The sequence below is a fragment of the Euphorbia lathyris genome, chromosome 1, assembly GCF_963576675.1.
Source record: "Euphorbia lathyris chromosome 1, ddEupLath1.1, whole genome shotgun sequence".
In the NCBI taxonomy this organism is placed as follows: Eukaryota; Viridiplantae; Streptophyta; class Magnoliopsida; order Malpighiales; family Euphorbiaceae; genus Euphorbia; species Euphorbia lathyris.
The window spans coordinates 112,885,985-112,901,095 of NC_088910.1; the positions used below are offsets into that span (position 1 = coordinate 112,885,985).

Consider the following 15,111-nt stretch of genomic DNA (forward strand, 5'->3'; position numbering starts at 1 on the left):
GTTCGTGAACTCCCAGTTAGATATGGTTTTCTAGTGGGAGATGATAATGAGGTTCCCGTGTTAGATGACGAACCCGAAAACTACGAAGAGGCTCTTACTAGTCCAGATTCTAAAGCATGGCTTGAGGCCATAGATTCTGAAATGGATTCCATGTATACTAACCAAGTGTGGACTTTGGTTGATCCACCCGAAGGGATAATACCCATTGGGTGCAGGTGGATCTTCAAAAAGAAGATAGACATGGATGGAAAGGTTAGCACCTACAAAGCTAGGTCAGTAGCGAAAGGATATCGTCAGAAGCAAGGAATTGATTATGATGAAACTTTCTCTCCTGTGGCTATATCCAAATCAATCAGAATCATGCTTGCAATTGTCGCTCACTACGATTATGAGATTTGGCAAATGGATGTGAAAACAGCTTTCCTAAACGGAAACCTGCTTGAGGATGTATATATGATGCAGCCTGAAGGTTTCATATCGAAGGATGCAAATAAAGTTTGCAAACTTTATAGATCCATTTATGGACTCAATCAAGCATCTAGAAGCTGGAATAAGCGTTTTGACGAAACCATAAAACAATTTGGTTTTGAACAAAATTGCGAAGAAGCTTGCATTTACAAGAAAGCAAGTGGGAGCTCTATTGCATTTCTCATACTATATGTGGACGATATATTATTAATGGGAAATGACGTTGCTCTCTTACAGTCAGTGAAAGTATGGTTATCTGGTAACTTCTCAATGAAAGACCTTGGTGAAGCAGCTTATATACTTGGTATAAAGATCTATAGAGTGTTGGGGTTTAGTGTCCTATAGACAATTGTTGCAGGATACAAACTTATTATAAATGAATTGTTCTTTATATCATTTGTTTTAATAAGATATATGTTTTATAACTATATAAAGGCAATCCCTTTTAAAGCACTAAATAAAGTCTAATAAAAGAAAATCCGTAAGTTTGTTTAAAGTGATTATAAAGTGTTCATACAAGCATGAAGTGAGACAAAACTTTATAATAAACTAATAAACTTATAACCACCCCAAGTCAAGTGATATGTTTAGGATTGATATATCACTGTTGAAACTTGTATGTAACAATGTCTTCTGTCCGACAGAAAGCTGATCTCACAAGCTTCATATATATAGATATCTGGACAGTTACATAGATCCGATGAAACGTCGTTCATTAGGATTGGGGATCCGACTTGAGATAACAGGATGGGTAGATTCGTCCTTGTCACATGTTCATCTCATTGGTATTAATAGGTATAAATAATCCTCAGACTCAAAGGAATGTTAATTGGTCATCCTGAATTACTGAATGTGAGACTTTGATCGCGTGGTCCCACGATCCTTAACAGAGATGACTCTGGGGTGTGAACTGCAAAGGTTGGGTGTCACAGGAGGTAATGTCAGGGTAGTTATACATTGGATTGAGCATTTATCACTCCCGACGAATGGGAGATACGTCCAAGGATCGCTTGTGGAAGACTCGACTCTAAATCCTTGCAAGGTGATAGGTTAAGAGTAGAAATACAGATTTCACTTAACCTATCTATTTGAGTTGACTCGGCCTGTACAAGTAAAACGAACGTCTCGATATATGTGACTTGACATCATCCATAGTCATAAGATTCAGTTCAAGGATATAGTTGATAAAGGATCGAATTATACTGTAACTAATACGGAAGGGTTAACGGCAGAATCAACCTGTCTTCTTAACGGACTCTGGGGGAATGATTACGGACATGCCGATAACATGCTCTGTTCATCATTCTGTTATGCAAGGATTAAATATAATTCTTGAAGAAATTAATTTAATAGTTGCATACGGCCAGAAGTAGTAAGAACCTAATGGATCACACATAAGACTTGGAAACAAAAGAGAGATGGATATGATTAATAGATGGAAGCCCAATTGAGCCCAATAAGGCCCATATGGAGGGATGGGGGCCGAAATTTATATGTATTAAGCAAGGAATTAATTTATTCCATTCATCCTAATTTGATTAGGATTGTGAGATTAAATTAATTAAGAGATAATCAAGTTAGGAGTTTTAATTAGATTAATATACTCCTATTATTATCTAAATAGGTTATTTATTATTATCCTAATTATATTAGATATATAGTAAGATAATAATTAGAAATCCTATTCCGAATTGGATTCCTATTAAGTAACCTATTCCTATCTAACTAGGGTTTAGAGACAAGCTAATATATATACCCCTCCTTCACTAGAATTTCGACCCATGCTTCTTCCTCCCCTACTTGAGTTTTTCGAAAATTGCATTTAGAGAGAGAAAGTGAATTCCCATCCCCAAGTTCGTGGATAAGAATTCATACGGCTTCCGTCAATCGATTAATCTCTTCCATCTCTTTTCTCTTTGATCTTGTGTTGATTTTATTAGAGGAAATCTATTTTGGTTGCATCTCATAAGGGTTGATTCTAACTTAATCTCATCGTGTTCACGAAAGAAGAAAAACAATCAAAAGGGAGAAATTCGTTTTTCTTCGCCTACATCAGGTCAGTTCACTATTTCGAGGATTCCCGGAGATTGAACCGTCGGATCGTCGCGATTTTTGGACAGTAGCTTCTAGACATATTCTTCCACTTTTCCACCGAAGGGATTGTCGTTCGGAGGTCTGGAAGGTCGGTTTCGGATATGGGCAGATTGGTAAACAGTTTACATCTCCTTTGAAGTTGTGGGCACTTCGTTTGCTACGGTAGATTAATCATCGAAAGGTATTTCTTCTTATCCCTCTTTATATGAAATAACGATTAACGGATACTATGGTTAAAAGGAAGTAGGCTAAAATTTTTATATTTCCGCTGCTATACCTTAGCCCTATTTCCAACATAGAGATAGATCGAGAAGACTGCTTGGTCTTTCACAGGCTACAAACATTGAAAAGGTGCTAAATCGGTTTATCATGCTTGAATCGAAACGAGGTAACTTACCCATGTTACATGGAGTAAAGTTAAATAATCATCAATGTCCTAAAACCGATGATGATAGACGACGCATGGCTGTAGTCCCGTACGCCAGTGCAATCGGTTCGATTATGTATGCTATGCTATGCACTAGACCTGACGTAGCGTTCGCGTTATCTTTAACGAGTCGTTACTAAGGGAATCCGGGAGACGAGCATTGGATTGCCGTCAAGAACATTCTTAAGTACTTGAGAAGAACTAAAGATATGTTCCTAGTGTACGGAGAAGGTGATCTGAAAATAGAAGGATTTTCAGACGCAAGTCATCTCACAGATGAGAATGATTATAAATCCCAATCAGGATACCTGTTTATCTTGAATGGGCGCGCGGTCAGTTGGAAGAGTTCCAAGCAGGGAAGCGTAGCTTTCTCTACGATCGAGTCAGAGTATATCGCAGCTGCGGAAGCAGCAAAGGAAGCGGTTTGGATTAGAAAGTTCATTACAGAACTAGGTGTGGTGCCTGACATTGTCAATCCCATTACACTGTACTATGATAACAATGGAGCCATTGCGCAAGCAAAGGAACCACGGTCTCATAATGCATCCATGCATTACCTTAAGCGATGCCACATCATTAGAGAGATTGTGGCTAGAGGAGATGTGAGAATAGAAAGAGTACCTACAGAGGACAACGTTGCAGATCCGTTGACAAAGCCTTTAACCCAGAGAATACATGATCGTCATTTAACTTCTACTGGGATAAGTTTTAGAAACAATTGGCTTTAGTCCAAGTGGGAGTATGTTGGGGTTTAGTGTCCTATAGACAATTGTTCTAGGATACAAACTTAATGTAAATGAATTGTTCTTTATATCATTTGTTTAATGAGATATATGTTTTATAACTATATAAAGGCAATCCCTTTTAAGCACTAAATAAAGTCTAACAAAAGGAAATCCGTAAGTTTATTTAAAGTGATTATAAAGTGTTCATACAAGCATAAAGTGAGACAAAACTTTATAGTAAACTGATAAACTTAAAACCACCCCAAGTCAAGTGATATGTTTGAGATTGACATATCACTGTTGAGACTTGTATGTAACAATGTCTTCTGTCCGACAGAAAGCTGATCTCATAAGCTTCATATATACAGATATCTGGACAGTTACATAGATCCGATGAAACATTGTTCATTAGGATTGGGGATCCGATTTGAGATAACAGGATGGGTAGATTCATCATTGTCACCTGTTTATCTCATTGGTATTAATAGGTATAACTAATCCTCAGACTCAAAGGAATATTAATTGGTATTCTGGATTACGGAATGTGATGCTTTGAGTCTGGTGTAACACGATCCTTAACAGAGATGACTCTGGGGTGTGAACAGTAGACGTTGGGTATCACAAGAAGTAATTGCGGAGTCGTTATATATTGGATTGAGCATTTATCACTCCCGATAAATGGGAGATACATCCATGGATCGCTTGTGGAAGACTTGACTCTAAATCCTTGCAAGGTGATAGCTTAAGAGTAAGAAATACAGATTTCACTTAACCTATCTTTTTTAGTTGACTCGGCCTGTACAAGTAAAATGAACGTCTCGCTATATGTGACTTGACATCACCCATAGTCATAAGATTCAGTTCAAGGATGTAGTTGATAAAGGATCGAATTATACTGTAACTAATACGGAAAGGTTAACGACAGAATCAACCTATCTTCTTATAGCTCTAGGGGAATGATTACGGACTTGCTAATCACATACTCTGTACATCATTCCGTTATGCAAAGATTAAATATAATTCTTTGAAAATGAATTGAATAACGTTGCATACGGCTAGAAGCAATAAGAACCTAATGGATCACACATAAGACTTGGAACCTAAAAGAGAGATAGATGTTAATTAATTGACAGAAGTCCAATTGAGCCCAATAAGGCCCATGGACATAAGGGGGTCGAAATTCATGTAGTGATATACATGAATAATTAATTTGATTTTGTTAATCCTAATTAGATTAGGAATATGAATTAAATTAATTAAGAGATAATTAAGTTAGGAGTTTTAATTAGATTAATATACTCCTATTATTATCCAATAAGGTTATTATTATTATCCTTAATATATTAGATATATTGTGAGATAATAATTAGGAGTTCTATTCCGAATGGAATTCCTATTCAGTAACCTAATTCTATCTAACTAGGGATTAGATACAAGAGATTATAAATACCCCTTCCCTTGAGATTTTCGAAACCCAAGCAAGCCATACCCTACTTGTGATTTTCAAAATTCACCTAGTCCAAGAGAGAGAAAATTCGACACCCCTAGTTCGAGGACGAGATTTCTCTACGGCTTCGTTTGATCAATTGATTTTCATCTATTTCTTTTATCCTTGATCTTGTGTTGATTAGTTAGAGGCAATCTACTTTGGTTGCTATTCAACGGTTGATACTAAATTAATCTTCCCGTGTTTTATTTCGTGTTTAGAAACTCGAAGAAGAAAAAACAAACAAAAGGGAGAAATTCGTTTTACTACTCCTACATCAGGTCAGTTCACGATTTCACAGATTCCCGGAGATTGAACCGTCAGATCGTTGCGATTTTTGGACAGGAGCTTCTAGACATATTCGTCCATGTTTTCACCGAAGGGATTGTCGTTTGAGGTCTGGAAGGTCTGTTTCGGATAGGGACAGATTGGTAGACAGTTTCTATCTCTTTTGAAGTTGTGGGCACTTCGTTTGCAACGGTAGATAGAACTTCTAAAAGGTATTTCTTCTTATCCTTCTTTATATGAAATAATGGTTAACGGATCTTGTGGTTAAATGGAAATAGGTTAAAAAAATTATATTTCCGCTGCTATACCTTAGCCTAATTTCCAACACAACACATATGACCATTTCAAGCAATTGATTTAAGTAAAAAATAAGTATAATTTTTATATTGATGTGAACAAATTAATGAAGGAGAGGCTTCAGCGGCTGGGAAATACGTTAGAGTCTGAGTTGGTATTGATGTGAACAAACCTATGATTCATCGGATTCGAATCAGAAACAATAAAGGAGATTTATGTTGGTCTTCTTTCAAAACAAAAAACTGTCAAACTATTACTATTGGTGTGGGGTACTCGGACACAATCATAACGGATGTGAACACAAATCGGAGGAATGACCTTATGTAGGGGTGAACAAAATAATCGGTAATGGATGACCAAACCGATATCCGAACCGAAATCTTAAGTTGGTTCAGTTTTCATTTAGGTTTAGTTTGGTAATCTGTTATTGGTTCGGTTATTTAAAAAAAATATCGGTTTAACCGAAACCGAACTGAAATCTATAAATAAATAAAAAAATTATAATCTTAGTTTATATTCACTAAACCAAAAGTGTATAGATAGATGCCAAATTAATGTTTAACTTCAATAAAATTCAAATTTATAAAAGATATGATGTATTTTTTTCATAAATAAATATATTTTCTTGTGTAATTTTTTTTATTACTAAGCATTTAAATTAGAAATTTGCATATTTCAGTTATTCGGTTGGATATCGTATAAGTAAGAAATGTAATCTTTAGGTTGGATATCGTATATGAGCCCGGGTTTACTTGCTGCTGATGGATTCCTGAGAACACATCAGAAGTTAAATATCATCTCCATCTTGATAACTCTAATATAATTACTAAATTTTTAAGTCCGATAATTTAAGACATTATATTTTATAGTTGATAATGTAAAGTGAGCTGCTAAATACCGCCCTTAAAGTACTTATCACCGCTCCCATTGGACTTTTTTACCCTTCTCATAGTTTTGATCAAAAACTGAAAATTCTCTCACCAAAATCATAAACCCAAACAACAATAATTGAAATTATGAAAATAATTGATGTGTGACAACCCGAACCCCGAAAATGGATGATTACGAGTCGGAAACATTAAAATTCACATTTTTTTATCAAAGAACTCATGAAAATAATATATATATTTTTCATGACGATTTTACATTTTTCGTCACAAAAAATTGGAGAATTTTGTATTTTTCGTCACAAAAAATTGAACGATTTAGTATTTTTTTCGTCTACTAAAAATTGGAGAATTTTGCATTTTTTAAAATTTGGCCTAAACGGATGGCGCATTCCCCCGACCCATGGCGGGAACGGATGGCGCATTCCCACAGCCCATGGTGGGGACAGATGCGCCATCCGTTCCCGCTATGGGTCGGGGGGAATGTGGCATCCGTTCCCGCCATGGGCGGGGGGGAATGCGTCATCCGTTTAGGCCAAATTTTGAAATTTTCTCTCAATTTTTTTCCCAATTTTGCAGATTTTTTATGCAAATGGCAAAATTGTCCAAGTGAGGGCGGTGATAAGTGATTTGGGACGGTAAATAGCAAAACCCGTATGTAAAATATATATTATTGATGGAATTTTTTATTATTATCTTTTTTTAATTATAATATCAATTATCTATTATCCATTTTATAAAAACTGAAATATGAAAACCCATTCCTCTTCATTTTACCTACATCCATTTTTTGTTACTGTTCCATCTCTGTTTCTCCATATCCTCATATTTATTTCTCATGTATGCTACTCTTTCTCATCTCTATACCTCCTCAACATTTTCTTTTCATTGCAAGATATTTTTTTTTTTAAAGTCACCCCTTTTGGAAAAATTAGAAACCTGTACATATTGGACAAAATAGATTTCAAGTGACATGTGTTTTGAAAATTACAACTCCATTTATTTATGCATAAAAATAGACACTGAAACAACCATTGGGTTGTAACATACAGTAAGTTTCTGAAATTTCTGTTTTACAGTTTGATTTTTTTTTTTTTTTTTACTGACTCCTCTTTGTGTATGATGCAGGTTAAGAGAGAGCGAAAATGGCTAATCATTTTCATGTTTTTCTATTGATTTTAATGTCTGTTTCACCAATCTGCCAATCATGGGGTTGGTTTTCTTCCTCCTCTTCTTCTTCTTCTTCCAACGATGGAATTTCTGCCGATTCTGTGGCTGAATTTTCAATGAATGGAATTGAAGATGAAAAAGGGGTGAAACTACTTGAAAACGCTAAAAACAAATTGGATGGTTCAAATACCTGTTGGCAAAAAGCATACCAACAGCTTTTTGCTGGTTGTTCTGAGATTCTAGCTGTTGAAGAAAAACGTTCTAAATTGGCTTGGCATCTCAGTGATTGCTTCCAAAAAGATACTGGAAAACAACCTTTTCCTCTCTCTGACTCTAAATCTGCCATGATTTATTGTCAAGAAGTTAAATGATGATGAACACAAAGTTTATCTTGAATTCTTACTTGAAACCAATTTGATTTGCTACCAGTAGCAGTCAAGTGCTCTCGAATTAACAGGAGCTTTTAGTATCAATTTACCCTATTTGTAAAAGCCAAATGAATGCTCTATACTAATGTAATTTGTTATTGTATGGTTGGACAGGGCACATTCATTTAAGCATAAAATGGAGAGACTAGTGAATGATCTTAAAGGCTTGATTGGATGGAGGGTTTAGAGGGGTTAGTAAGGGTCGATAGAAACCCTTGTTTGGGAGGGGGAAGGGTTAGTAAGGGATTCTACCAACCCATGTTTGGAACACAAAAAAATTTAGAAGGGTAAGGGTTTGGAGGGGTTTTGAAGGGTTTGTTTTTAAGAAATTCTATCTAATTTTGAACCCTCCAATTTGGTGGGTTTGGAAGGGTTAGAAATTACCCTTCCTTCCCCTTCCTTCCCATTCCTTACCTTTCCATACCCTTCTCTACCCTTCCTTTATTAACCCTTCCCTACCCTTCATCCAATCAAGCCCTAAAGGTTCAGCAGAACACACAATAGAAAAATTAGACATCATACAAGAAAGAACACATTCGTTATCGAAAACCTCTGATCAGATTCACGAGAGTTTAAGTTCGATTGATTTTCGAGTTCAAAATGTTGCTGAATCAACTAAAGCTGTGAAGGATCACATGAATGTGTTATCTCAGTATTCAGAAGCTTTTTACAAGCAATCTAGAGAAATAGCAGATTCTCAATCCGGGTTACAAGAAGAACAGGACGAATTAATGAAAAGCTGAAGGAAGGAATGGAAACAATTCAAGACTCTTACACAACTTTGGGACTACAAGTGGATAATTTGAAGAATGAGGCTGCTGAAATAGAGAAACAAATTGATGTTGTAGGAGAAACAATGTCTTTAAGGATGGAAAAATTATAAACTTCAGCTGATGAAATTGAAGGAAAGGCAGAGAAATCATTGGACAATCAAGAACAACTTATACATGGACAATCAACTGCACTTAAAGGCCTTCAACTCCTAACAGAATTCCAATCAGAAGCACTTGAAGAGAGCAGGTAAATTTTAACATGTAAACACAAATGCAAGAAATTAAGTGAAATTAAGTGAAACTAAGTGCAATTAAGTGAAATTCATTATGATATTGCAGAAACCATCTTCAAAGCTTAGCAGAATACAGCCGAATACAACAGGAAGAAATGATGCAACGGCAAGAACATATTCAGCAAATCCATGACCACTTGATGGAGAGCTCAAAGTCGATATTAGCAGCTCAAGAAGTTTTTTAATCAAAGCAAGCAGGGATGTTTGTTGCACTTGATAAGCTATTCACATTACATGTTCATGAGCACAAAGCAAACATATACAGTAAGAGCCAGGATGTATGTTGGTATGTTCTTCGTCTTCTTATGATCATTCTTTTCGAAAATCAAAATTCAAATTGTAAGTAAACTGCTTGTTTTTCTTTTTTGACAGGTCTGTGTGCTGCATTCTTGACAGAAGTTGCAATACCTAGATTAGCCACGAATAAAGTAGAAGAACAAGCATGGTTAGGTGTGCTTATGTGGTTGTGGGATGTGTTCAGTTTCTACATGCTATTTATACATATAGGGATTATGAAGTATTGAACCATAAAATGATAGAAACGTTAATACAGAAAGTGAATGAGATGCAAAGAAGAGAAATGGGGTGGGAAATAGAGAGTGAAGCGAATTGGGCTTCATGGGTTGAAAGTGAGTTACAAGATGAAGCGGATAAGTTAGAAGATCCAGATTACATAATCCCAGACGAAACTGGGGGAAACTCAATTACCACAACAACAATAAACACAAAATATCATCTCCGCTCCCACCATTATCGATGAATGTGTTTTTTTTTATCTAGTTAATATATGTAATTCAGGACTTATCTTTGAATCAGTGCATGAATGGTTTATCTGTTCGGTTCATCCATATGTTATGCTAAGCAAACAATTGTTCACATTAATTGGTTCAAGGTTGGTCAAACCACTCTCTCCATAAATGACACTAGGAATCAAACTCGAGAGACATAACTTAAATCACTTGAGGAAGTTCAGAATATTCTAAAAAGTTTATTATGAAAAAAGTCAAGAGTTATTTAATTATTCACAATGATGTTCAACGGACAATAGGATTTGTATCAGAATATGATGCAAACCTCACCGAAATTTGAAATTTGGGTTATAATGTTCGGTTTTAAAGTTTAAGGGCCATAATGAAAGTAAAGAAAAAGTTGAGCTTAAGGAAGTAATTTACCCTGATCAACTATGTGTGAATGACAATTGAGCAGAAGTCAAGGGTCAAATAAAGCTATATTTTCCGAGCCTTATAATGATCACAAAGAAAGATGACACAACCAAGTGAATTCTTCTGCATAATCAGCTTGAATACATAAATAATGCATATCCAAAGAAGCTTCCACTAACTTTAGTGGAAACCCACTGAAAATTAAGATATTTTTTCATGTTCATTGCAAAAGGTCAACTTAATGGAAATTGAGTTGAAACTGAAGTCTTTCTTGTTAACCCAACTATGTTGCTTATACTCTTCCTCATTCTAACTTCCATTTTCAGCTCATTCCAAGCAGTTAGGACACCGATTCGTTCTTCAACCATCAATGAAGATTCAAAAGAGGTAAGCAACTTACAGACTTACATTGTCCTTTTACAAAAACCTGATGGCAAAGAGTTCGCAGATTTTGATGATTTAGATAGCTGGTATCAGTCCTTTTTGCCTGATAGTAAGTTTAGCTCAAACGAATCGTGTGTTGTATATTCCTACCATCATGTAGTCACAGGGTTTGCTGCAAAACTTACAGCGGATGATGTAATGGCAATCAAACAAAAGGAGGGGTTCATTTCAGCACGGCCTAGAAGGATGGTGCCCCTCCACACAACTCATACGCCTACCTTCTTGGGCTTAGAAGTAGGACTTTGGAACATGTCTAACTATGGAAAAGGTGTTATTATTGGACTTATTGACAGCGGAATAACTGCTGATCATCCTTCATTTAGCGGTGATGGGATGCCTCCTCCACCAGCCAAATGGAAAGGGAAATGTGACAAAGTAACATTGTGCAACAACAAACTTATTGGCGCACGAAACTTTGATACTACGAGTAATGGCACTTCAGATGACTACATGCATGGGACTCACACGGCTAGCACAGCAGCCGGAAGTCCAGTGCAAGGTGCTAACTACTATGGCCAGGCCAATGGCACAGCAATTGGCATGGCACCATTAGCCCACTTGGCAATGTACAAAGTTTCTGGCAGAGGTAGCGAGGCTGGTGAAAGTGAAATACTGGCTGCAATGGATGCAGCAATTGAGGATGGTGTTGATGTGCTGTCGCTTTCTCTCGGAATTGGTTCCCATCCATTTTATGATGATGTAATTGCATTAGGAGCATATGCAGCTATTAGAAGGGGAATCTTCGTAAGTTGCTCAGCAGGAAATTCTGGACCTGATAGTAGTTCATTATCGAATGAGGCACCATGGATTCTAACAGTTGGAGCAAGTACTGTTGACAGAGCTATAAGAGCAACAGTTTTACTTGGAGACAATGCAGAGTTTAATGGCGAAACTCTTTTCCAGCCAAATGATTTTCCTTCAACATTGACTCCGCTTGTTTATGCAGGTGCAAATGGTACTTTATCCTCTGCATCTTGCGGGCATGGATCATTGGGAGATGTTGATGTCAAAGGAAAAGTAGTATTATGTGAGAGAGGAGGCTCCAACGATATCTACAAAGGCCAAGAAGTGAAAGACAACGGTGGGGTTGCCATGATTGTAATGAATGATCAATACTATGGTAATGATATTGAACCTCAATTTCATGTGCTCCCTGCATCAGAAGTAAGTTATGCGGCGGGATCAGCAATCAAAGCATACTTAAACTCAACATCTTCCCCCACAGCTACTATCTTATTTAAAGGAACTGTTACCGGTGTACCAGAGGCTCCACAACTTGCTGATTTTTCCTCAAGAGGTCCTAGCCTGGCTAGTCCTGGGATTTTGAAACCGGACATTATAGGACCTGGTGTAAGAGTTTTAGCAGCTTGGCCAGTTTCAGTTGACAATAGTAACCACAAATTTGCTATGATCTCAGGCACTTCAATGTCTTGCCCTCATCTAGCTGGAATTGCAGCTTTACTCAAAAGCGTGTATCCTGATTGGTCACCTGCTGCCATAAAATCTGCTATCATAACCACTGCTAATTTGCATAATCTTGGAGACACACCCATTTCTGATCAAGAGTTCACTCTAGCTACTGTTTTTGACATGGGTGCAGGCCATGTGAATCCATCAGCAGCGAGTAAACCCGGGCTTATATACGATATCCAACCTGAAGATTACATTTCTTACTTATGCGGTTTGGGCTATTCTGATCAAAATGTGGGACTCATTGTGCAAAGTAAAGTGAGTTGCTCAAATGATACAAACATACCTGAAGCTCAGCTAAACTATCCCTCATTTTCAATCAAATTGGGTCCCACTCCACAAACGTACACAAGAACGGTAACAAATGTTGGGCAGGCTAATTCAGATTACAGTCTTGAGACTATTGTACCAAGAGGTGTAGATGTGAAGGTTACGCCTGATAAACTTGGTTTCAGCAGGGTGAACCAGAAGGCTACGTATTCAGTAACATTTAGCAAGCAAGAAGGTGCAAATGGATCTTTTGGTCAAGGATTTCTAAATTGGGTGGCTGATGGGTATTATGTCAGTAGCCCAATCGCAATCATATTTGAATAAACAGGCACCTACATATGCAAGAATAACATATTAAAAAGATGAACCTTCTGGTCGCTTTTGAGTAGTGTCATGTAATAATTTATTTGCTGCTCTGTTGTGATTAATAAAGTTGGATCCAATAAATTAAAAAAAAAATATATGCAGAATAAATAACACTGTATTTGCTTTCACTTAATACTTATATCTATTAAAAATTGAAGGTCTAGTTAGAAAACATAACCTTCTGGTTGCTATGTTGTACGGAAATGGACATAATTAGACAATGTTATTTCTAAAACATAGCCTTCAAATGGAAACGGACACGAAACGCTACTTAATGAGGAGTTTCCGTGCAACATAATCTGTCACAAAACCTAATTTGAAAATGAAAGAAACCACATTTGTCTTTTTTCCTCTTATTTCGTAAGATTTCTTCATTTCCATCATGGTTAAAAAAATGGTTTGCATGCTTCAAATTCTTCTAATGGCTGATTGCTTCAATAATAATATGCCTCCATTAATACGGGATTCCGAAACATGGTTAGGTGAACTTGAGCTGTATGACATATGATTTAGCAATTGGTGAGGATGTTGCTCCAAGACATATGTTTTTTTTTTTTTTTAAAGTTGTGCGCATTGCACTTATATTCACTTATATTAAACAAAAGAAAATTACATTAAAGACAAAGAAAAACCCAGGGTTTCTCTTTTATGAGACGATGACCTAATCTCCACAGCCACATCAGATCCTTGGGCCGCCGGCCAACCTCCGACCGCCGACCGCGCGCCACCGACCGCCGACCTCCGGCGACCGCCGACCGCCGGCGACCTAGCTTTGCCGTTTTTTTTGTCACCGTTCTCATCAGATTCACCATGGCTTCTGCTTCCACCGCTGCAACCGAATCTGATGCCTTCGCAATCGCCCATTTATTTGATCGTAGGTCTTACAGCAAACTAAAAACTACAATCAGTAAGGATCCCTCAACTCCCGCACCTTCCTTTGCGTCAATTGTAAAGAAATCAGTCACCACAAAGGCAATTCCAGCGCCGTCGCAGCCTTTAATTTCAGAGGAAGGGGGTTTCAAGGTCATTAAAGTCCCACAAGCCATTTATGAGGAACGAGTTAAAGCGTTTCAGCACTCAGTCATTGGGAGGATATCCCTAAATAAGGGAGATCGTCCATGGAAGCATGCCGAATTGAAGCAGCGTCTGAATCAGCTTTGGAAGAGAAATATGGATTGGAAGCTTATATCGTTGGGTAAGGGTTTCTACCAGATTATTATGCCAGATAGGGATGCCCTACAGACTATTTGGGGGCTCGGTCCCATTTCACTCAAGCCTGGAATCATTCTGTTTTCACCTTGGACACCGGGATTCAATCCGGACTCACACAAGTCCACCTCTGCGCAAGTTTGGGTACGTTTCTACAACTTGCCTTGGGAATTTTGGGACACTAGGATCATTGCGAGTATTGCACGTGTGGTAGGGGTGCCTATTCGTTTCGATCATAATACTGTTAATGGAGAGTTTGGCCATTACGCCAGGGTGTTGATAGATGTTGATTTGTCAAGGGATATTCAGTCGAAGCTCAGAGTGGATACGGATAATCAGAAGTTGTGGGTTTATTTAGAGTATGAAAAGCTCCCGGCTCTTTGTGGCACTTGTTCGTCCATTGGGCATACCACGGCTCAGTGTAGGCGCAACAACAGAGAAGTAAAACCTCAAATGCAGAGGCATATGAAGTCAAGTAAGAGTGGAGCGGCACCTACTACACATGAAAATCTGGATGTTCATTCGGAATCAAATGAAGCTCACGCTTCTTCTGCCGCGGATGATGCGGAAAAAAACAAAGTAGCAGAAGACACTTTACAAATAACTCTTCATCCCGCCGCCAATCTGGAAATTCAGGGAAGTGAGGAGGGCTCCAAACGTTGGGGAGACTGCAGTGATGAGGAAGACCTCCCAGCAGCAGAGACTGATACTCCTCGTACAGCTGAGCGAGTTGCTGAAGGTAACTTGACGGGTTCTTCAGAACGACCTCAGAATAATTATATTTACATTCCAAATGTGGATACTGACTGGATAACAACTAGAAAGAAGGATAAGGCCAAGATGTCGGGTACTA

General features: G+C 37.6%; 1 protein-coding gene and 1 pseudogene across 1 annotated transcript; both read left to right on the top strand.

Moving 5' to 3' along the window:
- The first annotated feature begins 7,811 nt into the window (after nt 1-7,811).
- LOC136219127 (protein GAMETE EXPRESSED 1-like) lies at nt 7,812-10,096 on the top strand (annotated as a pseudogene).
- A 520-nt stretch (nt 10,097-10,616) lies between these two features.
- LOC136210670 (subtilisin-like protease 3) lies at nt 10,617-13,182 on the top strand. Its single transcript, XM_066002038.1, has one exon. The coding sequence runs from the start codon at nt 10,785-10,787 to the stop codon at nt 13,005-13,007; it is 2,223 nt and encodes a 740-aa protein (XP_065858110.1). The 5' UTR covers nt 10,617-10,784; the 3' UTR covers nt 13,008-13,182.
- Nucleotides 13,183-15,111: the final 1,929 nt, after the last annotated feature.